This window comes from Aythya marila (assembly GCF_965140915.1).
Source record: "Aythya marila genome assembly, chromosome: 5".
Lineage (NCBI taxonomy): Eukaryota > Metazoa > Chordata > Aves > Anseriformes > Anatidae > Aythya > Aythya marila.
Window position 1 is genome coordinate 10,756,879 of NC_139046.1, and position 25,554 is coordinate 10,782,432.

Genomic DNA, 25,554 nt, shown 5'->3' on the forward strand with positions numbered 1-25,554 from the left:
CTTCACTTTTTTTTTTTTTTTTTTTTTTTTTAGCATGAAGGCCTTAATTTTTAATGAGAAATATTTGCAATTTCTGTCTGTAGACTTCCCTATTTCTTTATTCTTCTCAATTCCAAACTGATCTGTGGGTGGATTTTCCTGAAGTCATAAAGCAGTGACACAGCTATTTCCTGTTGCCGTCAAAATTCTGTAACAGAATTTCTCCCTCTAGTAGTTACTAAGTTACCTGGAGAACAGCCAAAAAGAAAAAAAAAAAGAAAAAAAGAAAAAAAGAAAAAAAAAAAAAAAAAAAAAAAAAAGGAGAGGAAAGAGACTTAAGTTGATTAGTTCTGAAGGAACTTTTTGGTAGCCATATGGACTTTTTTCCTTCAGTTCTGCAAATCTGCAACGATTTCAGAAAATATATGTGAGAACTCTTTTGCTTACATTTTGTCTAACCAGAAAAAAAAAAAGAAAAAAAAAAAAGAAAAAAAAAAAAAAAAAAGAGGATCTTAAAAATCAGAACAGTTCCAGAAAAGGGGGCTGTATTTTTCCACTAAAATATACCATAGGAAAAAGGAACCAGTAAGATGGATCATTTAATTCATTTTAGCCAGATCACACTTATTTTTAGTATATGGAGTTGGCACACATGAGTAACAGAAGTAGAATACCTTCAGCTACATTTTCAAGCTTACATACATTTTTAATAAGTATACCAAAAGTCACTTTTCAGCTAGGTAGTTTTTTTGCAACTGCAAACCTTGCTGTGAAAATCCAGCTTTGTTTACAATACACAAAACTTGTAACCCTTCACAAGATTTTTTGAAATCTTTCAGCTAATTCTGAAATAACTACGGTACCACTCAAATACCTTTTCACATGTGGGTTCTATACACTAAACCTTCCATAGTTGTTAAAGCAGGCTTCAATATCATCTGCCATCCATCTGCTGTCTTCCCAGCATAGGACCTGATTCGTCAGTGGTCGGTGTAAGTCAGGAATAGTTCTTGAAATCCCTGAATCCTGCTAATGTAGAGCAGACCAAGAGGACTGGTAGGCAGAGAACAGCTCTGTCTTCATCGGGCTGCAGTTTCCTTTATACACTCTTTCTTGCTGAAGAAGGTTGTGATAATCACCATCTGCAGGAACAGATAAGAAGGGGAAAAAACAGATAACTTTCTCTTGTATTATTGTAACAAACTACTGGATCTTTAGAACTCTGCTCCATTACCCTGATAAGCTGTCCAAAAATGAGTCTCCAAAGTGGTAATAAGTGGAAAATGCTAAACTCTCATTTTAAATAAAACAGTAACACCAGGAAAAAAAAAAAAGAAAAAAGAAAAAAAAAAAAAAAGGATTATTAATATGCTAAGAATCCTGCAAATTAATGCATCTATGATATTAAACAGTTTGAGGTCAGGTGAAACAACTGTAACCAGGGAGAAACATAGAGGGAGAACAGTGAAAACTTGTGAAAGAATATGCTGTAATTTTTTTTTTTAATCCACTGTGGCTTTTCTTTGTTTTAAAATTATATGTTCTCAGTGAAAAAACAATGATTCACAGTATCCTCTACTGAACTGCATTTTTTAGAATTAACAAGTCCCAACATGCCTATACCTTTTTGATCCAGGTAGTAGGTCCAAATGCACAGCATGCTGTTATTATGACCCAAATAGCTTTCAGATACAATAGGTATTCAGTGTCAAAGAAATATCAGACATGCCTGAGGGGCAACAGCTCCTGAAAACAGTATTTCCATAGTCACCTGCTGGACCTCTGTCATGTTGGCAGCAATACCTTCTGCTCCGTAATGCTCTGTCTAGCTCTGTCTGGCTGTGCTCCTGAACTTTTGAAAAGGGCAGCTCCCTGGATGAAGCACTGGCTGGGGCTGACCCTCAAGGTGATGGTCGAGATCATTTGGGTCTTTCAACAACCTCACACATCAGTTTCTGACCATGAAGAATGCCAGCAACTGCAACTTCTACTATGCAAACTCCTGCCCAGCTCCAGCTCCTGGAGGCAGGAGGTTTGCTAGCTCTGGCAGACCCAGCGCAGAGCTGCCTCCCATCTCCATGTGATGATTTCAGGATGGAAATGAGGAGACCTTTCTTCTGAGAAAGAGCAATGAGGCATCAGAACAGGTTGCCCAGGGAGGTGGTGGAGTCACCATCCCTTGAGGTGTTTCAGGAGAGGTTGGACGTGGTGCTTAGGGACATGGTTTAGCGGGTGACATTGGTGGCAGGGGGATGGTTGGACCAGATGATCTTGGAGGTCTCCTCCAGCCTTAATGATTGTATGATTTTCAGCACACCTCGCTCCATCTAATCACCCGGGGAGACGAGCTAAGCAGAGGCATCCTTCCCAGTGTAGTTTTGCATCGGGACCTGACCGGCCACATTCCTAGAGAGGTAAACTCCCATCACGCTATTCAGCATCTTGCCTGGAGGTGCTGCAATCTCCAGAGAGAACAGTTCTCAGAATAAATTGAAATGCAATATATATATATATATATATATATATATATGTACATATTAAAAAAAAAAAAAAAAAAAAAAAAAAAGGCACTTCATAAAGCTTGAGAGCCTTGCACCCAGCTCCTTCAGGTGAGCACGAGCAGTTGCTAACACACAGGTCTGTGCTCACCCTGCTGCCTCAACCACCAGCAAGGCACGGGGGCTGCCAGAGCTGCCTGGTGACAAGAGGGGTGACACCAGGGGGTGACACCAGGGGGATAACATCAGGGATGGACACCAGGGGTGACCCCAGGGATGGACCCCATGGGGTGACACCAGCCCAGTGGGGCAGCAGCTGCCCCCTGGGGGAAGCTGTAGCCTGGCAGAGCCCAGCTCACCCCCCAGACCCCCGCAGCCCCCCAGCAGTGGGGGGACCCCCTTTAAAATCCCTCCAGCACCATGCCACGGCGTGGCGAAAGTGCTGCGCAGCCCCTTTAACCCCGTGGCGAATCTGCGGGGACGAACCCAAAGCCCGGACACCCCCACCCCAGCTACGGCGCGGCGCAGGGCCCAGTCCCCCCTCCCTCCCCTCCCTCCCCTCCCTCCCCTCCCTCCCCTCCCTTCCCTCCGTGCGCCGCGCTCGGGGCGTGTCCGGGGAGGAGCCGAGCGGCGCCGGAGATTGCCGAGCGGAGTCGAGCGGCGCCGGAGATTGCCGAGCACCTCCGGAGATTGCCGAGCGCCGCCGGAGATTGCCGAGCGGGCGCGGCCCTTCCCTTCCCGCCGCCGGGGCGAGGCCGGAGCGGGAGCGGCCGGGGCGCGGCCCATGGAGCGGCCGCGCCTGAGGCGGAGCCCGCGGAAGGAGCCGCTCGGCCCCGGCGCGGCCGTGAGGAGGAGGCGGAGGCGGCGGGGCTGAGCTGAGCTGAGGAGACACGGCCGGGCCCCGTCTGTGTGTGTGTGGGGTGTGTGTGTGTGTGTGAGGGGGGGACGCCGGGCGGCTCGGCACCATGTCGGCCAAGGTGCGGCTGAAGCGGCTGGAGCAGCTGGTGCTGGACGGGCCGCAGCGCCACGACAGCGTGCTGAGCGTGGAGACCCTGCTCGACCTCCTGGTCGGCGTCTACGCCGAGTGCAGCCGCGACTCGCCGCTCCGCAGGGACCGATACGTCTCCGACTTCCTCGAGTGGGGTGAGCCCGGCGCCGGGGGGAGGCTGAGGGGAGAGGAGAGAGGGGAGGGTCCCCCCCCGGGGGTGCTGGGCCTCCACAGCCCCTCACGGCAGGGCTGGGCCTCGCCCCTTATATACACCCCCCCCCCCCCTCAATATACCCTATGTCCATGGTGCTGTGGGCTCTGGGGGTGAGGCTGAGGGTGGAAGCTGGCCTGCTGGCTGCGGGGAGCCCCCCCCCCCGGTGCTTGCTGTGATCAGTTCGTGCTCAATCGGGCCGTGGTTTGTTCAGCTGGGGAGGCTGGGAGGCATAATGCACGGTGAAGGTGGCTGGATTGCCCCGTGGAGCGAGAGCTGGGAGGAGAGAGCCTCGCTCACGAGCGCGGTGTCCCGTTCGTCAGCTGTTCCGTGGCTGTACGGCTAATTGGGCTCTTAAGGATATCTGGTAAGAAAAAAAAAAATAATAATAATAAAAAGAAACAAACAACAAAAAAAAAGCACAAAGGATTTCCTGCGGGAGGGGGAAGGGCGATTCGCTTCAGGAGATGCAAATGTGTGTCGTGGTCCTGCCGGCCACAGCACCGGGAGGGAGGGACAGCTGGTTCTCCTTAATTTCTGTGGGGACCACCACTCTTTGTGTCACACTAACAAACTAAGAGGATTCACTTCCTGGACTCTTCTATTGACGTCAGTAATGCGATTGCCAACTGAATAATTAACCACTCGATCACATCTGCCCTGCAAGGCTGCAGCCAGGGGAGCATCGATTATTTGTTTTGTTGGGGGAGCTTTGTACGTCTCCTGCAAAGTGCAGGCTGGTTTTGAACTTGTTTTTGAGCTGGTCGATTGAACGAGCGAGCATCTAAGGGCTATAAACCGTGTTGGAGCAGGGCACGGTGCTACTTTTAGGGTAAAACTCAAGGGCAGGATTTGGGGCAGGCCAAAGAGTGGTTCGCTTTTCCTGTAGCACTGTTGGTGGCTGGGTCTTACAGCTTGATTCCTGTGTTGTCATTTTCCGTGTGATGGAGAGTCCAATTATCTAATTGTTTATAAAATTGCTTTTCCAAATCCTATTTATTGTGTTCATTGAATGTGAAAAGGTTACTGACTTGGTGAAAAGTATATCTCGCAATGAAAACAGTGTGCAGCTCTCTCTGCAGCGTGGGATTACCCTAGTATAACAAAGTGCCTATTCAATAAATAATTGAAATGTATGTGAGCTACCATCTGGTGCTGCAGAGTGGGGATAAAAGTTTATAATCCAGTCTCTCCGAGGTAAGGGGATGGGCCTAAATCTGCACTGCTGTGTATTTGGGTTCCATCAGCGAGGAATGCCCTTAAAAGCAATTAAAGGCCATCCCGTGTGTTCCTCCCTTTCCTTCAAGCTGTTGCAAGCAAGTCAATGGCAACGAGGAGACACCTTTTATCTGTGTCCTAATGCCCTCACAGTATGGTTCCACTGACAAGGAACTTGGTTCTGCCTCCAGCTAATAAGGAAGCTATCATGCCAAACACGCTAATCTTCCTCATGTCATGATGTGCAGTGCTAATTACAGCCTGCTTCTCTGTTAGGAGACAGGCCGGATTGATGTGCACAGGTTCTGCGCGCTGTTATGTGTCTGTGGCAGCATGAGAGTGCAGCTAAATATTTGGCAAATACTTTGAAGATTAGCGTGTTTCTTTATCGACGGGAGACAGGAGGAATTTCCTTCTGACAAAATGGAGACTTAGCGCCCACAATGGAAATCAGCCGCGTAGGTATGAAGGGTGAATTAAACCGAGCAGTCTAACAAGCAGCCCTGTGCTATTCTGGGCTTAAAACTGGGCACGAGGCATCAGACGTGCAGAATTCCCCCCAAATGGTTAAGTGGAATTGTTTGCACTCCTGGCTGCCAAGAGGAAGCCGAGTTCAGGCACGGGTAGGTGAGGCAGAGGTTTTTTATCCTGGCTGCGGGGATGCAGAGGAGATGTTAGGGCGTGGAGTGCGGCTGCTGGGCCTGGGGACCGCTCTTCTCTGAGGGCAGCACAGCGCTGCTCGGCTCCTGGAGCTGGTGGCTGGGAGAGGGGAGTCTGGAACCAAGCCCCACGTTCATCCCGTGAGCCTTGTGCCAGCTTCTGGTCAACACCTGCAGCAGCTCTGCACCTCGAGCAGAGCCCGGGGAGCCCTGGGTGATCAATCTCATTGCTTCTGTCCTGTAAACCTGGCTGCTGCTCCCTGGCAGTCCTGCCACGGGCTTGTTTCTTCCCAATCTTCTTCCTATTTGCTAACCAGAGAGGAGCGCAGGGTGTGGCCGTTTGCCCAGGGGCAGCTTGTGGCTTCCATCTCTTCAGCAATGTAGGAAGAATCTGCCATTTTAACCTTGGCAGTTGTTGCTTTCCCATGGCGAGCAGAGCTTTGAATATCCTAGAGTTTTTTTTCCCCTGTACCAGAAGTATAACGCGCATATTTTCATGCCGCGTATCTCGGAAGAAGAGCGAGCTGAGCTACAAGCGAGGGTTTTGAAAGTCATTTTCTTCCAGTTCCTCGTGTTTATAACTCCTGTTGAGTAAGGCCTCGCTGCTGTATTGTTTGTATAATAGATACTGAAACGCCGCTCGGTGTTCTTGCTGGGAGCTGACTCCCAGTCTCTCACGGCAGCCCCGTGTCTTACATGTTCAGCACGAATTCGCCAGATCTGCGCGTGGTGTCATTTAAGCTGTTGCTGCGTGTGCTGCTTCTGGAGTGAGAGCTGATGAGGAATCCGCACAGCCAGCCCTGTTTATTCTAGCTCTGCTTCCTCGTTCCCCTCTGAAAGTCCTCGGTGAAGCTGGCCTGCTGCTGCCCTCATGCCTCTGGGGCCAAATTCCTTGATCATCTCTGCAGGTCCTCGTAGCCCGGTGGGGCTGGCATCCTGGGAGGCACTGGGTCTGGGCAGGCTCACGGTGCCCTGGGAAGCCCATAAAGCCACCTGCGTGGCCCTACAAGCCTGTGGCCCTATTTCCTTGGCTGAAGCTGCCCAGACCCGCTGGTGAGGACTACCTGAGACTGTCAGCAAGCACAGAGGAGGGTTTGTGTGGCCTTTGGGCTTCCCTGGTGGATCACACTGCGCGCTGGTGCTCAGGAGCTGCAAGTGGTGAGGTCTGTGTGCTGCTGAGCATCCTTCTGAGGGACTTTTCCTGCAGCCAGTGCACCCCTTTCCCTGTTCTGCGTGGCGAGGAGAGCTGTGGGGGTGGTGAGCTGGCACAGCTCAGGTCTCCTGCATCTCCTGGGGTCTCTCAGGAGACGCATCACCTGCCCCGTGGCTTTCAGGCACAGCGTGTTCCTCTGCACGGAGCCCGTTCTTCCCTCGTGCTGAGGGATCTCAGTCTTTCCTAATCCAACGCCGGCTGTACGGGAGCCCCAGGATGGCTGCTCCCAGGGCTCTCAGCACGGCGTTGGTGCTCATCTGACATCACCTTGTTTTGCAGGAGTTATCTCAGCGGGCTGTGGCTGCTGCTCGCTGCCCCTTGCTCCCAGCCAGCCGGGACTGGCACAACCGGCTGCTCCGTTCCCCAGCAGCTTCTGTCACGGTTTGCAGCGGGTAGGCAAGCGTGTTCGGCGCAGTGTCTAACAGGAACGGGCCTTATTTGTATTCCGAGAGCTCTTGGTGCCGCACAGCCTCTCGCCCCAGCCTTTGTTTCCCCTGGCTGTGTTCCGTGCCGCTGGCGCAGGGCAGGACGGCACGCATCCCCACGTGGCTCGCCCGGCCTTGTCTCGCTCCTGGACTGTGCACCGGCCAGCTTTCCCTGTGAGATCACCTCCAAGCCCGTGTCAGAGTAGCCTGATGTGAAAGGCAGTGTTTGTTCTCCCCAAAATGGGTACACGGGGTGCCCCCGTGGGCTGCTCCTGCTGCTAAGGCATGTTGGCCTTCTGCAGCCCCGCTCGGTGCGAGGTTGCTGCCCTCTGAGGCTGCTGTTCTGCTTTTGTTTTATTTTTCTCTGTGTTGCTGCTGTTGGTTTGGCCTTGTTTTTGCTTGTTTGTTTGTTTTTCCCCAGAAGAACTGACTTGGAGGGGGCCTGAAGCTGCGGGGAAAACAAAGAGGACTGCGGACGATTAGCAGGAGGAGGCCAGCTGGGCACCTGCTGCCAAGCCCTTGAAGACAGCCTGGTGGAACAGGCAGGCAGCGGGTGCTGCCCTAACAGCAGCGTGCTCCTGCTCGGGGGGAAAACGTGCGTGCAGCACACTCAGAGCAACCTCTCTAGCCCAGCCTCAAGCTGCCGCTTTTGGGTGCGTGCCTCTTACGTTTGGGGCTGGGCCACAGGTGGGAAGCTGACGGGAGGGATGACCAGAAGGGTGCTGCCGTGCTGCTGGGGCTGTGATTCACGGCCTCGGGTCGCTGCAGGGACTGGTGCGTCAAGTTCTGCGCCTCGCTGCTGGTGGGGGCTAAGCCAGGAGGCTGGGACTGGGCTTTCCTTCTCCTCCCAGCTCCGCTAAGGGAGGCACGGTGACATTTAATGGGTGAAGTGAGAGGCTCGTGGAGCGGACTTTGTGTCAGAGGAGCTTGGAGCCTGTTCTCTCAGCTTGAAGGCGGTTGTATTCAGGTGTGTGGATGTGGACCGGAGGAAAATTCACGCTTCCTCAGCCTACGATTAGAGCAGCTTTGAAGCTTGCTGCGGGGTAGATGTAGTCCTCTGACTGCCGCAGACACTGATGTATGGGAAAATGCCCTGGGTAAGGGTGAGGGCACAACGTGTGGCTGATGTGGTGCTAGCAGGGGAGGCAGAAGCTGTCCTGAAGTGTTTTGAGATGACCTTATGAGAGCTGTCAGACTTTGAGCACTGCTTATGAAGATCTTTTCTATGGCATATTTGGGTTATACCAGGAAAAGGTATCAGTTAAGAACACGGTGTGCTTCTTGACTTGAGATCTGTTGGTTTAAATTCCTCTCTCGTTCTCTTGACCGCTTCTCCCCACACCCCCATCTGCAGCAAACGCAGAAAGAAAGCCAGGAGGTGACCCCAGCCTCTCCTAGCCTCTGCCAGCAGGAGCTGTGCAGCCTCTGATAAGCCTCCTGGGCACCAGAAGGTCAGCTTGCTTGGGTAGGAAGATAGCTGATGGCCGAGAAGTCTGAATTTCAGTCTGTGGCCCAAGTCCCTCTTCTTCCGTGGGACCAACAAAGCCGTTGTGGCCCCTTGTGCTGGAGGTAGCAGCACGAGGGCGTGGGTGAGGGCCCGTTGGGGCAGAGCGAAGCTACAGCTGCCTTGCAGAGGTTCTGGAAAGGCCAGTGGTGGTGGTGGCCACGGTTCCTTTGTGCACACTGCAGTGTGGATGCAGCTGGAGCCCTTTCCTGTTCCCCGAAGGCTTTCCTGTGGTCGGAGATGGGGCGCTGCAGCCGGGATCGCCTGGGTAAGGAAGCCTTTGACGGTCAGCTGGCAGGCACGCGCTGGCATGATCGCCGAGCCCTGATTTCCAGCGGTCTCTGCTGTCGAGTAAACAGTTTCTTTTCCTTTACAAAATGGAGGTTAGGATTAATTCATGGTAGAGCAGCAAAAACTGCCACGTTAGCTTTGCTAGCGTTGTAGTCAGGGCTAGTGATCTGAAGGCCTGAGGTTCAAAGCTTGCTGCTGTGTGCACGATGTTACAGTGCATCTCTTCTAATCTGCAATTTTTAGATTGGGTAGAATATCTTTAGAATATCTTCTGATGACTTTTTCTGTCCTATTTTATTCCGTGAGACGCTGGCATTGGATGCTGAAGGCGTGTTTTGACAGCGTGAAAGTAGTGTGGTTTGGAGGCTGGGACGCACATTGGCATGAGCTGTTGAAACGACAGCCATCCTGGGCAGAGCTGCTCTTTTGTCCCATAGAAGGAAGTCAGCGTTGCTTTTGTCCTGGGGATGGATAAAGTTGCTAGTAACGAGCAGCCGTCTACCGAGGGCTTGAGGAATTGTCCTTTGTTGAAGGCTGTGACCTATTTTCTAGTTAGATTCTGTTGAAAAGTCAGGACGAGGTAGGTAAGTCATTGCTAAATCTGTCTTCATGGGGAGGATGTGCAGCCTGTGCTTTCTCACTCGTCTTACATGGCAACACACAGAGCGCAGAAGTCGGGTTTCATAAGCATCCTTACATTCAACATTTCTCAGAACTGTTTCATTGAGAAAGATGAAAATCAGTTGCAATTCCTTTTTGCAGGTAATATTAAGCTAAAATATTTTGCCAAGAAATATTTCATTTGCATCATTAAAACTCCTGTGGCTGGCACCGGTTTTGCGCTCTCGGTGCGGAGAAACTGCTCGGGTGGTGGTTTAGTCAGCACATTCAGCGCAGCGAGCCCTTATCATCTGAAGCTGAACCAACCTTTTTTCTTCCAAATAATTCACATGGGAGAGTGAGTCAGTTGCTTTTACACCTACGAGAAACAAATGGCTTCAGCTGTGAGTCAGAACTGAAGAGACTCGTTTCGTTGGCTTTTTTTAGCAAGTTGATTCTGCTTTATGGATATGTTTTAATGCATTGGTTTCCAGAAGTGCTGATCTATAGCCGAGATCAGGTGGGAATGTTAAACTGCTGTAGGTCCTTCACACTTAGGAGGCTTGCATTTTGCTCCTTGCTTGCAACTTGAGGTGGTTCATGCAAGCTGTTGGGTGGCTGTTACCAAAAGGAAGACTTGTAAGACTTCCCCAAGCAATTGCGAATGTATCAGAGCCGTTAACTGCGTATAGTGCCCGGGATTCAGAGTAACTTACCCGTGTCGGAAAAGATGAATAGGGTGATGAACCACGAGCAAGTTTGTTTGGGAAAGTGGAAAGGACTTCTTAAAGCTTTTTACTAGATTCTTGCCTTGATAATGCTTCAAACGGAATTGAGGTTCGTTTTCTAAGTCTTTTGCAAGGTTCACTTGAGAATTCCAATCCAGTCTTGATGTAGTTGCCAAAGAGCTTGTATCACACTTACTAATACATCTGACTGAAGCTGTAGCATTAAAAAAAAAAAAAAAAAGGTGACTTGATTTAAAAAGCTTTTTGAGGTCTAAGAATTTCCAAGTGCATTTGGTCTGTGGCTCAACGTGATCTGTTCTTTTTAACTGTCTCCTAATACTAAAATCTTCCACTCAATTTTTTCACCAGCGTATGCAGATCGCCAGAGTGCAAGCTTTTATTTATAAGGACCTTTGTTCCCTGCAATGACTACAGCTTTCTGCAGTAGGAAGCTGCACGCTGTTTTCTTAAGCCCTGATTTTGCATAGAGCTCAGTAATCGTGTCTGTAGATATACTTAGGGTGCACTCAGCTTAACGTGTACATCCCTCTGTGCCAGTTGAGGCCTTAGGCACCCTCGAGTGCCTGAGATCTTAATTTCTGCCGTTCTTGTCATCAGGGTCTTAGGGCTGCAACCTGTGGTTACTGAACCATGGCCTAAAGCTGCAAACGTGATAGTGCCTCTGGACGCCCAGCCTCTCTAAAAGTCTGAGCTTTGGGATATGGTGGGGGTGTCTTCACTGAGCATTGGATAATAAAAATGTGTGGAGTTCGTTCATCAGGTGTGCATTAATGAAGGCTGAGATGCTGTCCTTACCTTGCCTTCCTGCAGTGCCACTAAGGACCGAATATATTTAGCTGCCTTTCCCAAAACAGCCAAGAGAACTGCTCAGAAGCAGGGTCAGTTCCAGATATATTCCAAATTCTTTTCACATTTCTAACCGTTCTCCCACATAAAAATAAGCAACGACGGTTGCTCTGTGAAGTCCAACTTGAAATGTATTTATGTCAGTTTAGGGAGAGATGCATATCTGGCATTTTTAGAAAAGTCTATAAAAAAAAAAATCTGTCTGGATATTTAATCCAACTTAAACATGGGCTATTTTGTTCCAGTTCCCATCACAAATTTCAATGAAAGATAAAATAATAACGAAGATGAAACCAGTCTTAAACTCACGTAAGTTTATACGTGGAAGTCAGCCTTAAGGCAGCTGTTCTGGCAGTATTGGGACTGCGTAGGTTGAAGGATGTGGATCCATGCCCTTTATGTGTAACTTTCCTCAAAGTACAGCAGCCGTGACAGGATGTGTTTTTATGTCTTTGTTACCTGTACAGCTTCAAATTTGCCCTGCTGTTACAGCATGACTTCTCCTTTCTAAATTTTGCACGTTCTTTCCCCAAAGTTGGCTTCTTCGTGGAGCTTTTCCGTGTGCCCCCGGTTCTCTTGCTGCCGTGTGACTTGGATTATCAGTGCTGAGAGCCGGAGCGCTCCGAGTGTCCCTTATTTTCCTGTAATTAAGGCAGAGTAGAAACAGCAGGAGGGTGACTTCAGGCACGAGATCCTATTAGCATTTTGAAATATGTTCCCAAGGGTTTGCTTTTTAGGATGCAAGGGGAAGCTTTAAATTGAGCTCTTCTTGTCATAGGGTCAGTCGTTCTGCACCAGCCCTAAATTTTGTGCCTGCTGGCGATACTCTCCTGGTCTGGCATTTGTGCCAGGGGATGGACACGTATGGTGCGTGCTCTGCAGGCTCCTGGCTGCTCCGGGACTGGAGCCGAAGAGGAGTAGCATGGGCATTTTTTTGTGTATTCCTGAGGAAGATGGATGTGTTGAAGACTTTAAATAAAGGAATGGGGTTGCTGTTACGTAGTGTGCCATCATTTGAACTGTGTCAATAAGATGGGAGTGTAATTTCTGTTTGGATTCTGTTTTTTCGCTCACAGTTCTTTAAGGCAAGGGTGGGAGCTCACCGTGCCCTATCAGTGGTTCCTTTTAGGATGACTTTGCTGCCCTGGAGCCCTCTCCAGTTACTCACCCAAAAAAGGAAGCTCTGCTGTTGTGATTCAGAACCTCACCCGATTTGACTTATTACAGGGGGCAGGGAGGAGAACAAATTACACGTGCAAATGGCTAAAAGTGATCTGAAGGTCCTAAAGAAATAACTGCTAGCTGGCAGCCACTGGCTGTTGGGTTATAAAACAGGGGCAAAGGCTAGAGTTCATGGTAGGTGATCTTTCCATCTTTTTATGACTAATATGGTGTTTTTCCTGAATTGACAGCGTATCATCTTTCGGAACAGGCTTCCTGGGAAGCTGCAGATAAGTTAGCCTCTTGTGTCACAGGAAAGAAGCACAAAACCTTTCCTTCCAGACCAGCCTTAACTAGGAAAATGTCTTAGCAGCATGCTGTGGTGTTGCTGCACAGAGGAGTTCAGTTTTTTCTTCTTACGTAAGTGAAGATTTGCATTGCTAGTAAGCTCAGCCTTGGGTTTCCCGGACACTCAGTCCAAATTTAAGTTTGGAATACTGACAATATCGAATTGTTTTCAAACTGTGGTTTCTGCTGCCTGGGTACTTCAGATAAGATCATACAAGGCAGTGTGCAGTGGAGATGCCTCACTGGAGACAGTGTGAGGCCCACGGACTGTCTTCATCTTGCTCTTAGAAGCTTTTACTGGTTATTAAGGCAACTGAGCTGTGGCTGTGGCTCTGTGCTTCGTCTTGAGAGGCGGCAGGATTGACTGGGTTGGGCGTAGTGCTGTGCCAGCAAGGCTCGACCCACTCGTGTCTATACCCATGGCTGGAAATAAGCAGCTTGTGTGCACCCTGACATTGACTGCGTGTGATGTGAACTCTAAAAGTTTAAAAACAAACAAACAAACAAAAAAAAGCAAAACACTGACAGTGGGGGAATTCATTAAAAATATTTTTAGCAGTGGAGAATCTTTCAGTGCTCTTAGGAAAGTGCCTTGCAGGGATTACCTTCAACGTTAAAAGTGCACGTGTACCTGAGTGGCTCACGCCTGGAGCAGAAGTGTCCTGGTGGACTTGGACAGAATCAGAGCTGCAGGTACTGCGGTTACAAGCTTCCTGTTCTCGCAGGTAGCATTAAACATGGCAAAGGTTTTGTTTAATGTTTCAGGCCCTTCTGGAGGGTGGGGATGGCAGAGATTACATTCTCTATACTTAGCCATTTGCATACCAGAGTTATTTTTCCTTCACCCTGTGAACCTCACAAAGTTCAGTGCAGGCACAAAGTCTCACACTGCAGAACTGTAAAAGCTGGGGAACGACCAGCCGGGGAGCAGCCTTGCAGAAAAAGGTCTGGAGATCCTGGTAAACACTGAGCTGAGACAGGCAGTGGTGCATCGCTGCAGGAACGGGGGCTGCCTCTGTGCTGGACTGTGCCAGGAGGTTGAGGGAAGTGGTTGTTCCCTTTACAGCACTTGTGAGGCCAGCTGGGGACTGCTGTGGCTACTTCTGGGCTTCCCAACACAGAAAACACATGAGCAAACTCGAGTCTTGGAGAAAGCTGGGGCTCAAAACACACGATGTGCACAGAAAGGCTGCGAGACCCGGGGTGGGTGAGCCTGGAGAAAGGGCATCCAGCCCCCAGGAGGAGGGAGGATGAGGAGACAGACCCCTGGGAGCACAGCTGTGGACAGGGGCATTCCCCCAGCAGCTGGATGGGCTTTGGACAGGGACCTGGAGAGCTGGCAGAGCCCCCATCCTACAAGGTCCCCAACCCACAGCTGGACCAGGCTCTGAGCAACCCGCCTGAACTTTGACGTTACCTCGCTTCTGAGTAGGGGGCTGGACTCGGCTCTCCAGAGGTCCCTTCCAAGCTAAAATTATCCCAGTTCTGTATTACTGATTTATTTTTTCCCCCACATTAGTAAATTTATTTAACATCATGGCTGCTTGAACACAAAAGAGTTGTTCTTCAGGCCTTTCAGAATGAAAACAGAAATAAATGAAATCCTTTTTTTTGTTGTTGTTGGCAGATAAAGTAGTTCAAACAACTTGTATGAATGTACCATTCATTTTTTTTTTTGTAATTTAAAGTGTTTACCATGATGGGTTGGCTTTTTACCATGTAGACTGAATACAAGTATTGACAAACTTTTAACTAAATTTTAGGCTTGTAAATGATGAGAAACTGAACTAATTTTTGTCTGTGGTGTTCTGCCATTTACTTAATAAAAGGAACAGCTTCCTTGTTCCTGGAACAGAGTTACCAGAACAGGTTTTAAGAACTTTGAACCTATGTTTTATGTCAATTGCTTTTCTGAGAGTACGGTTTCCTTATGTCTAGCTGTTAGTCTTGATAGCAGCTAAAGGATTTTAAAGTCTTGTCGCGTGTAGCTATGAGAAGCCTGCGAGCCCTACGTGGGCATGAAGATTACAGGTTTAGCTGTTCTGCTGGCTGTGAGAGCTGTATCAAAGGGATCTGTCTGTCGTATTCTTCTATCTGACCAAGCTAACAACAGGATGAAATCCACCTTAAAGCTGTAAAGATGTCCCCTTGTTTTAGTTTTCCTTTGTAAAATAAAAACCTGTAAAACTTGCATGAAGTTGGACTTAAAATATGTTTTTCAGTGCCGATACTCTCAGTGGTAGTGCATCAGCAAACCAAAACCCACAATAACAGCTTCAGTGTTAAAATCATATCACTGTACGGAAAATAGCACGGTAAGTACTGTTGGTGGGAAGGATAACAATGTGTAAAGGAGACAGAAAACAAGAACTGATTCCTTTATTAGTAGTGTGTCGTAAGTGGTGTTGGAGTGTACTAAGTGATGCTTGACTTTCCATACAATGAACTTATGTCCATGTTTATGAGTTGGTTGCTTACAGCTGGGAATCTTCCCCAGCTCACAGGAACATGACGGGATTTCTCAAAATACCCGTGGCTCCTGAGTGCCTGGGAGCCTGGCAGGCATCCCGATCAGCGCTATGTGGGTGTCGGGGGCATTCCCTGACGGCGCTGCGTGCTGCGATGTGATGCTCCATTACCCTTCTGGGGCAGGGGCTGTGCATGTACGTGAGCAATTGATGCTGTGTGTTAATCTTCTAGAAGAACCTTTTAAAGGTCTTGTGTGGCTGTTTCAGATGCCATGGTTCAGTTCTCAGCTGTGCTCGTGTTTGATGCACAGAAGTGGTTTGCAATGTTCCAGTTTCAATGTACAGCTTCTCTGCCGGGATGTACCTGCACACTGTGCAGATACTCTGGGGAAAGACACGAGTGAAGTAATGACAATAACATTTTCTGTGCCAGCTCTTGCTGCATAAAACTGCTGAGAAATGTCATCTTCCTCCCCTCTTGCCCTTGATTTCCTCTTCTGTTTCATTGCTGGGAATTTGTAGTTCTTGTTTACTCTTTGCATTTAGAGCAGCTGCCTTGCAGGGATGTCTATGAAACAGCCCCGCACGCTCATGTCATGGCTGTAAGCGTGCTTGGCCTCGCCGATTGTATCATCACACATTGGTGCTGATGGCTCTTACTTTGAGTGCGTGCGTGGTCGCCACAGCAGAAAACAATACAAAGACTTCCCTGGCAAATGTGCCCCAGTAATTCATCTTCAGAGCTCTCTGTGGAGCTCTAAAATGGGTGACAGCTGGTGGAAGATAATGGATTATCTTTCTGCAAGATAGAAGCATGGGCAAGACCTACTTCTTACTCCAATCTCCTTGCCCTCATCTCTCCCTTCCCCCTCGTGTCCCATATAACACTTAAGAAGCCGTCCTCTCTATTTTCTGAGGGGTTTAGGTGGGGAGCGTTGTTATGGCTTTTGTGTAAATGATTCGTTGGCAAGGAAATAAATTTAGCTGTGTGTAACAATTCATGGAAGAGGAAATCAACGCTGTCTACTTGCAATCTTTTAACACTTGTCCAGAAATAGATTGCTGAGGAGTCGGAGTGTTTGAATGAGAAATTGCAGTGTTAGAATCAAAATAAGCAGGTACCTCCATTAGAAAGGGCTGGGGAAAGCACGCTCAGTCTGTGGGTCAATATGCTACAAACAGTGGTCAGCCCAACCATCTTTATCACTTTGGGAAGTACCAGGTGGTCTGGACTTTAAGGAAAATCTTAAACTGAGGTGATGTGCTAAACCATCTGATAAACGAGACTTTGAAGGGGTGAGATGAGACCGGTGGTACTCAGAAATAGGCAATGACTGAAAGATTCTTACTAGGCTTCTGAGGTTTTTTGGTGTGCTGTGATTTGTTCGTGTAACAAGGCTGAGGTACCAAAATGACTTCTTATTTCTTTGAAAATGCGTTTCTTATAGGGCAGTCCTTCAGAAAAGACCAACTTCTTAGATGTTGACTTCACGCAGTACAGCTGTAAATGTTCCTGGCGTCCCTTCTTCCCTTAAGATAAAGCTGAGCAGACAGGCAGGGGTGAGCTGCTGACAGCAAGCACACAAACTGCTCAGCTCTTAGGAAACAGTTCATGGAACAGTTCGACACAGCTGCTCCCGGTGCTTATTTTTAAAGACCTAATAGAGCTAGGTTTTTAAAATGATGCTGATAGGAACTTTTTTAAAAAAATCAAGTTATTAAGGATAAAGATCTAAGCTTCAAGAAGCTACGATAAAAGTAAAAATTGCCTGGCTGCTAGGGTATAAGCTTTACCAGAAGAGTAGTCCTCAAGACTTGAAGTCCTTTGCAGGGGGGTTGAGGAACAAAGATGAGCTTTATAAGTCCATTCTTCCTTCCGCTCAGTGTGCCATGGTATCTCTTCAGAGATCAGTGTCATAGCCTTGTGGTATGTACCTGTCTGTAAGAGCGAGATTGGAGCTTTTATGTTATTTCAAAAGCTGTGAAACTGTCAACAGATTGAAAACAGCGCTGGTGAGACTCATGTCCTTGCTGGATTCGCAGTGGCAACCTGCAGATGGGATGGCGTGTTACCAGATGAGCAGTTCCGTGCATCTCTTTCACGTAGGGTAAAAAAGGAGATGGTAACTGGTATAAACACTGAGAATCACAGAGATGGAAAAATAAAATATTAAAGATTATACCTCTTCCAGATTTCTTTCCATTAGAAACTTCCAGATCTGTTTACGGAACAAAAGGGTTACGTGGCCTCAGCTCCGCAGCGCTAGCATCAAAAATGAGAGCCTGAGCTGCAGTATCAGGGCTGCAAAGTTTGAAAATCTTTAGAAGATTGTGGTTTGGGACTGAATGCTTTCTTGAAGTGAGTCAATACAAGTGGAAAAAATTACTTAAGAACTAAAACAATCACTGAATGGGCAAAGTAGCCAGGGTTTATTTAGATGACATTGGAGATAAATTAGTAAAGGAAAATATTAAATTCCGTGTGGAAAAAGAGGGGAAAGGAATGGGGTATTGCTAAAATGTCATATAAAGAAAGAGAAAGCCAACCATTTGGTTTTTCTCTGCGTAAATAGTTGACTTCAGTGTCTATGCTAGTTTGCCCTTACTTCACAACATCTTAAAATATTTTGAAGACTGGCTGAAATTCCTTCTTGTTCTTCTGCTTGTGGTCTTGTCTTCTGCTTATGTTCTCCTCGGAGCCCACAGTCTTTGTCAGATCTCTGGAAGGAAGTTAATGTGTCTGTGCTGTTTCCTACTCTGGAAATGTTTCTGTGAGCCCAGCTACACGGGTAGGGCTCCCCAGCTGCGTCTGTGCTGACCTGCAGGTGCTCACCCTGCTCCTGCACTGGAGCACGCAAGGTTTGGGTTGTTATTTTCAACTGTTTGTAAATGAAGAGGTTGAGAGCCACCAAAATAAAGACTGCAGTGTAAATAAAGATTTGAGATTACCAGCCTAGCACAGGCTTGTTCTGGACATCCAGTACCTGATTTTGCATTTTCAAGATCAAACCCAAATCTAGATGGGTTGTAAGTGGGGATGGCAAGGCAATTCTCTGCTTAAATGTGTTGAAGTAAATCTTAGGGCAAAAGGATTTGGGATGCAGTGCTCGCTAAACAAAGAAGCCATGAGAATAATCTTTTAAATTCAAGTAAAGGGGAGGGTTGAAAACAGAAAAGTGGCATTTGAAAAGATAAGCTAGAAGCAGAATGTTCTTTCAGATGCTGTTTCTGTCATTAAAGCTTGTGGGGCTGATCCTTAATTGATAGGTCTGCCTTGAAAAGGTGAGGAGCAAGGCATAAAGGAATGGCATAAATAATATTTACAGCTGAGTGCGATGATTGAAATTCTTTTTCCTTTTTTAACGGATGTAACTTTGGTATCAGCTAAGGACGACAAACAGATTTTCGTTTCCTACTGGCTTCAAGCATACACAAGCAAGAGGGCTGACAGCCTGCTCAGAGACTGACCGAAATCATGAGACTGAATGGAGAATTCGTGAAAGATAACACAGCAAAGATCTTAAGAAAAGACGGGTAAAAACACTAAAATGCAAAAGCCTGTGTTTTTTTGGCACATGCATTATAAAAGGAAAGTTTATTCAGTGTATTGTGTGTAAATTGTGAAGAAGAAAGTTGTGTGGGGGTAGGTGCCAGAAATGCACGGTGTGGGGTAGAGAAGAAAGAAAATCTTCCTGACTGTACTAGAGAGAGCTAAACTTAGAAGGCCTGGGGACTCTGAAATGTCTCTTGAACAAGGCATGGTGTTCTTCTCTTTAGATCCTTGTTCTGTAGGCTTTGCATATGTATGATATGGTAAAGCTCTTCAGTTCTAAGACAGTCAGATTAAAAAAATTCACTTTAACTCCAGGATTTGATTTCTCTGCCTATCTGGTTTAAAGGACAATGAGAAATTTTGAGCTTGTGTTAAATGGGATGTGTCTAATGTTTTATCCAAAATGTTTTCTTTCAGAGCTCTTTAACAAGTATTCGGAAACAAACAAAAACAAATAAAACCTGCAATTCTGCAGGCTTCTCAGTTTTCTGTTGTCAACTTTTGCCTTTTTTGAACCATGAGCACTTAACTAAAACCCCTGTACTGTTTGTTAGTGGTCCACCGGCATTCCTGGAGATCAACACCTAAAGCCAGATGTAGCATCTCCTTATATATTTCCAGTAGTTATTTTTCCCTGTGATATCCAGGCTTCTCAGTCTTCCCTGTAGCATATGGGATACCTGGGGACAGCTGTAGACAAGCTTTAAAACGTGCTGAGTCCGAATTGGACATTAAGGAAAAGGTGCTTGGCGGAATCAGAAGTGGTGCTCTTCCCAAGTAACTTATGCAAATAATTGATATTATTTACAAAAGATAAATATTGTCTTCTTCGGGGGAGAATAGTACTGGGGGGAGAGGATATGGGAGTGTTGTGTCAGAGTAACGCATCTTAAGGCTTAAAGATGCAGAGAAGGTTTTCATCGTGCCTTGCAAGTCTAGAAGAGTTGTGCTCACCCCTTTCCGCTGCTGTTACTGGTGCTCTTCGCCACGTCCAGACAGAGGTGTTGAAGCGTGGAGAGCCTGGGGTTTGTGTAGCTCTGCCACCAGCGAGACATTACAGTCTGAGCTTAAATACTGGCCAGTTGTGCTTCAGAGCAAGAAGGGCTCCGGTTGCAGAGTTCGTGTCCCAGGGACAGCATGTTGGGCTGTGGGGTTAGTGTAAAAAGCAGGTGAAGAAGAAAAGCTATCTATAAATAGTAAAAAAGCCTCTCTGAACCTTTCACTACAATGCAAAGCAAGTCTTAGCAAGAGACTTTTTAGTATTCTCCTCAGATTTAAAGGTAATCCCCCTCTTCTCTGCTTTGGAGAAACTTGAGGTACTCGCCCCTGGCTCCAGCAGTTGCTTGGCACAAGTCTTTGTTGCCTTTGCGTGCAGCAAAAGTTTGACTTCCACTGACCTCTTAATGAGGTCCGGGGTTCTAAGGACGTTCTGAACCGGGGTGAGTAATGTTGGAGAAAATGTCCTGAACGTTGCTGCCGTGGAGAAGGAAGTGGGAGGACCAGAAAGCTGTGCCACACCTGTGCTTCACCGAGGTGCTGTCGTCTGCGCTCTTTGTATTGGAGGGCACGTCAGGGTGGTTCTGTGGTAGCACAGCGGCCTTGAGCCATCAGAAACAAAACCAACCCAAGCCAGGTGCAGCTCGGCAGCACTGAAAGCTGGATCTGGTGCCTCGTCCCCTGGGTCTTTGCTTTCCCTGATGATTGTGTTGGTCTGGATGAGAACTGAAGTGTGGCAAAAAGTGTCACTGCGATCCCACTGCTCCCTCACCCAGCCTTGCGTGCAGTGCCAGGGCTGCTGGATGGAAGGATGGTTCAGCTCATCTCAGACTGTGCTATTTCAGATGATGACCTCTGAAAAAATACCCTGCAACCCTTCCTTTTACTTGCTTGTCCTGCTGTATTGGCCCAGACCCTATACAATGGTGTCACTGAATGGCAGTGATAATTCAGTTTGCTCAACTACCTGGAAATGTTTCCTGGGAGCTCAGCTTTCTGCTGGGTTAGGGAGCAGAATCGGATGGGTGAGCCCTGACCTGCCAAATTTGTTCCAGCTAACACGGGGAGGAGAGCAGGGCTGGGCAGCTGCCCCTCTGGGTGCAGGCCTCTGGGATTGCCTCACTAACTGCACTGAGCTGCACCTGAAATTCACTCTAAATTTATAGGCATAGAAAAGCGGTACCTGTAAGGTGGATTTCTCTTCTGTTACTGCCAATGTGTGTGTGGGGGTGCTTTGTCAAGAAGAGCTTATTAATAGAAATGTCAAACCTTTATAATAAGAGAGGTGGCATGATAGAGAACCAAAGTAATGTATGAATTTTGCTGTTATATAATGTATATGTGAAGTTTTTGGTTACTTGAGAGCGGCTTGTGTATATCCGGAGAAAACAAACGATAAGTATATTTACTGTAAATAATTGATAAAATGCTCCTTGTCGTGGTAGATTTTCCCTTTAAAATGAAATAAAGCCTGCAGTTGGAGAGCTCAAACTTTGCTCGTATGATGATGTAAGGGTTGTTTCTTAACGTGAATGTGTAAGCTTCTATCACAGTGTGGTCATCAGATTGGAATTTTTATTTCTTAGGAGGGTGTGCGAGAGACTGGGTTCTGATGCAATTTAGTTAGACTCACCGTTGAAATTTGGGAGAGCTCAAATTTGAGATTTTCTTAATCTTTAGTCTGAGACCATCAGAAAAATAAGTGAGAATGCCAAGGGTTTTTCTGAGTAGTCATAACCTACAAAGTATTCTACAAAACTTACTCTTAACTGCTTTTTAGATCATTCATCATGCAGGAAAATCAGTGGATTTTAGAAATATTTACAACTTTGTTATGGAATGAGGGAGATTGAATCACTGATATTTTACTGTTTGGAACTAGTTGCTCGCACCGAAACATGAAACATTTTTTTCCATTACTGCTGAGCTTCAGTATGCGATCTCAGTTTGCTGCAGCTTCAATCGCCTCTCCCAGCACCTGCAAAATCTGGCCTCGGAGCGCAGCACCATTCAGGTACCTAAACAAATAAAGCTGTATTGTGTTCTGTAGTGTTTGCTGTCGCCCTTTCCTTACAGCGTTTTGACGTGCGTCTTGGAAGACCCCATCCCCGTGTGCTGCAGGGTGGCCGGGAGCAGCCTGGAGTACCCAAAAAAGGCCATTTTGTCCCCGCAGCCTCTTCCTGTGGCCTGCCGCTGGTGCTGCAGCTGTGTGTGAGTCACAGGGGGCAGGAGGGGATGGATGGACAAGGCAGCTTTCGCCTGGAAACGTTTCCTGGTTCGACGTGCCACGTGAGCACTGCGATGAGCCAGGCAATGAAAGCAGAGCGCTGGTGGGAAGGAGGGACTCCTCCGGCGGCAGAATGGGTTTCCTGGATTAAAGCGGTCGTGCAACCCCCCCGTCAGTTGTCTCAGACGTCTGGGAGGTCAGGGAGTTAGTGTCTGGGAAAGGCTCATTCAGAGAGCTTGTGTGACTCGGCGTGCGTGTGTTTTCTGGGCTGGATCTGATCCTCCTGAGGAAAACAAAGTGAAGATGAAGCTTAAGAAGGTGTTGATATTAACAGCTGGTTAAGAGCAGAGCAGATACTTTATTGTGGAATGGTGGTCTTTTCCTCGTATTTCTTTACAATGTTTAAAAGGAAGGAAAACACCATGCTTGAAAACCTCATGAAATTCAAGTATGAAGCAAAATGCAGTCTTTCAGTCTCCTCAGAAAATCACGGCGTGCAGACATTACTGGGCTGCTGCACAGCAGATCAGTCGGTGAAGTCTCTAAGGCTGAGGAGGCCGACAGGCTGCCCGGGGATCCATCTGTGTGCTGGGAGAGCTGGGACCCTCAGCCAAAGGTTAGGGGGGCAGCAGGGCCTCCCTTCTCCCAAACTGCCAAAGCTTGGAAAGAGATGCGAAAGGTGGGCCTACAGACTGCAGTCAGGAACATGATTTCTCCAGGAGCTTTATAATTCTCCTAAGAGAGTTGGGACAGGCCTTAGTCTCTCACGCTACTGACTTTTTGTTTGTTTTGTTTTGAAATGCCCTGGTTATTACTCACGCAGGTGCAGGTTTTATTGCTTGGAATGTGGCACCCGGTGTAGAAAGGTCTGTCTGTGCCCCGATCCGTGTTACACATGGTGAAGCTGCACCAAGCCTTTGTGGATGTGAAGTCTCTTTAGGTTTCCCAAACTAAATGCTCTGCCCAACCATGTATTTCTTCAGTTTTAGCACTGACAGTTCCATCTGCCAGCATAAACTTTGGTACTGGAAAGACCCCTGCCTGATCTGTCGTGTTGGCGTATGCCGTTACCTTTAGGTCTGATTTGCGTGGGGTTTTTGTTTTACCTGACCGTTATTTTTCCATAGGTGAGCTACTGCCTTTATCTCTCTCTATATCTGTAGCAGACGGTCACTGGGTGTTTGCTCTTGCACGTGTAAGCCAGGGCGTATTTCCCCTGTGGCCTGCGAGAGCTCAGGTGCTGTCTGGCTCTCCGAGGAGCACGGCTGTGCTGGCAGGGGTGGTGCTGGCAGTGCCTCCCGTCACTCGGACCTCGGTGTGCTCCTCGGTACTCGTCTGTGCAAACCTCGAGTGTTCTCCTTGGTGTTCGTTCCCTGTAAGCACGAGAGGCGGTGAATGGGCCAGCAGGGCAGCGAGCCAGCTCCTAAGTGCTCCTGGTGGCATTCAGCAGCGAGCTGGCAGTGGGAGCGATTGCTGCCCGTGGAGCCCTTCTATGTGCTGCTTGCTTTTGGGGCTCGCCGCACAAAAACTGCGCTGAATGAATCGCAGCGACCACGGGTGAGGTTTCAAGGTAAATGCCTGGCTCTTCGGCCAGCAAGTGCAGTGATACTAATGGGATCAGGACCAGTGCTGCTGCTCTGTTTTTTTTTCTTCAGAACACTTCCCGATGCCATTACCCTTTAGCAAGGAGGATAAAGCGAAAACCTTTACATCTTTCTTGTAGATAGTTATCCCAAACCAGTATACCAACCCTAAATGCCAGGATTAGTGCTGTGACTGATGAAGCCCCTCCTGCAGCATCCTGCAGAAGCTCTGCAACACACAGTTCTGGTTCATGCCCCAAAGTGATGACTGTTTTGTCCATGTAAGTCTTTGAGGATTTTGCATGTGACTGTGTAACCCAAATCAGTCCAGGTGCCACCAAGGTACCTGACTGCAGGTGTCCAAGCACTCTGTTTTATGTATGTCGGAAGCCTTTCGGAAAACAAAGCAAACTCCCTAATTACAGCCCTGTAACTTTGTGCGCTCCATCTTCAGGAAAGAGTTTCTTTTGTGTGCTGGTTTTCAGTTTCATAACCCAATCTTAAATTCCTTAATAAACTCACTGCTTATTAATTCTCCTGAAAAGTACTGGCAGTCGGCCTCAAGGAGGTTCAGGCTTCCTTGATGTGTTAGCACAGGTATTTATGACGAAGTGCTGCCCAGCCAGGCTCACCAAGTCCTGGTGGCCTTGCTGGGGGACCGAGGGGCCTGGCAGCGTGCGGAGCAGCAGGAGGCTGTTCTGCGAGGGCTGTGAATGCCCCACCGTGGGTAAGCAGCTTCGCTTCGCGGGTGTTCAATCCAGTGGAGCTTGTGCTCGTTGATAACCAAAGTCTTGCACCACTGGATTTGTTTGGCTAATGAATGTTGAGTGAGCGATGAAGGCTCAGATCACTGAGCTGGAGCCAGGCAGAGTAAGCGATGTGTGTGTGTTAGAGATGTGGGAGGGAGGGAGGGCATGGCAGGGGTGAAACGCCCAGCAGAAAATGGCAGAGAACACAAAATGTGCCACCTCTGTCTGTAAGGAGCAGAGCTTTGTACAGCACAAGTTGGGCTTCCCATCTATTTGCGATCTACCTCCTTTCCTTGCCCTTCCTACTGTACTGCCTTCCCTTTCCTGATGCTCCTTTCCTTCCCTCCGATGTGTCAGTGTCCCCTGCTGTACCTACAGCTCCCTCTGTGACCAGGGCCAGCAAGGTGTGTCTGCTCTGCAGCTCAGTGTGTGCTCATTGCCCAGCTGTACACCTGCGGCAGCCTTTCCCATCGTGGGATGACACTGTGGGCATCTTTCCTATCACCACTGGTGTTTATAGAACTTGGTATCTTTGGAGAAGTTAATATCCCCTTTACCAAACCTCATTAAGTGTCTTAACAGGGATCAGAAGTTGCTGAGGAGGAGGACTGGGCTCGGATTGCCAAGCAGCGTGCTCACATACCGTATTTCCTTAGGAAAGCAGCCTGACAAAAGGCACTCACAGGGCTGGCTGATAAGAGGAAACACTGCACAGGAAAAGGGAGGCAAGGATCTGTAACTGGAAGAAACGAAGGCTGGAGTCAACAAAGGATGGAGGAATTAGCAGAAATTTACACCTCTAAAATAGAGGGAAAATCACACAATCAAGCGGTGAGAGGATGGTACTGCTTTAAAAGGCGAAAGTGTGGGTTGTGGCAGGTACTTATCAGCCCCGGGAAGCTGGTTGGGGCTACCTGGGTGTGGGTATCTCTCAAGACAGGTCGACGAGCGCTAACTTGTTGAACCTGTCAGCCTGCTGTTTTAGCAGCAATATCACAGGAATGCTGCTGCTTTGAGGAGGGTGCACAAAGGGCAAACGAGTTGCTTGATTTCTAGAGCCTAAGTTAGGAGGTGGTGGAGGGAGATGGTAAAACTCGCTTCTCTTTCATGTGCTTTCTCCAAAGAAAGCATCTTAAATGAAATATTGGATCTGCCTGATGGCACTGTGGCTCCACAGACAATTACCTGCGACATCTTCTGTTGTTGGTTTTTTTTTTGACATTAATATTTTGCAATTCACACGGTTTCCTACCGTGATGTTTTGTGCAGGGAGTGAGTAGATAAAGGG

The 25,554-nt window shown here is 48.0% G+C and overlaps 1 protein-coding gene across 3 annotated transcripts in view; it reads left to right on the forward strand.

Annotated features, from left to right (window-relative positions):
* The first annotated feature begins 3,182 nt into the window (after nt 1-3,182).
* Nucleotides 3,183-25,554, forward strand: part of CDC42BPB (CDC42 binding protein kinase beta) — a 94,332-nt gene continuing 71,960 nt past the window's right edge. For 2 of the 3 annotated variants that reach the window (XM_082761408.1, XM_082761410.1), the window contains exon 1: nt 3,183-3,620. In XM_082761408.1, the coding sequence (XP_082617534.1) occupies nt 3,443-3,620 (178 nt within the window). In that variant the 5' untranslated portion in view covers nt 3,183-3,442. The remainder of the gene's footprint in view (nt 3,621-25,554) is intronic. The other variant, XM_082761409.1, reaches the window with a different exon arrangement.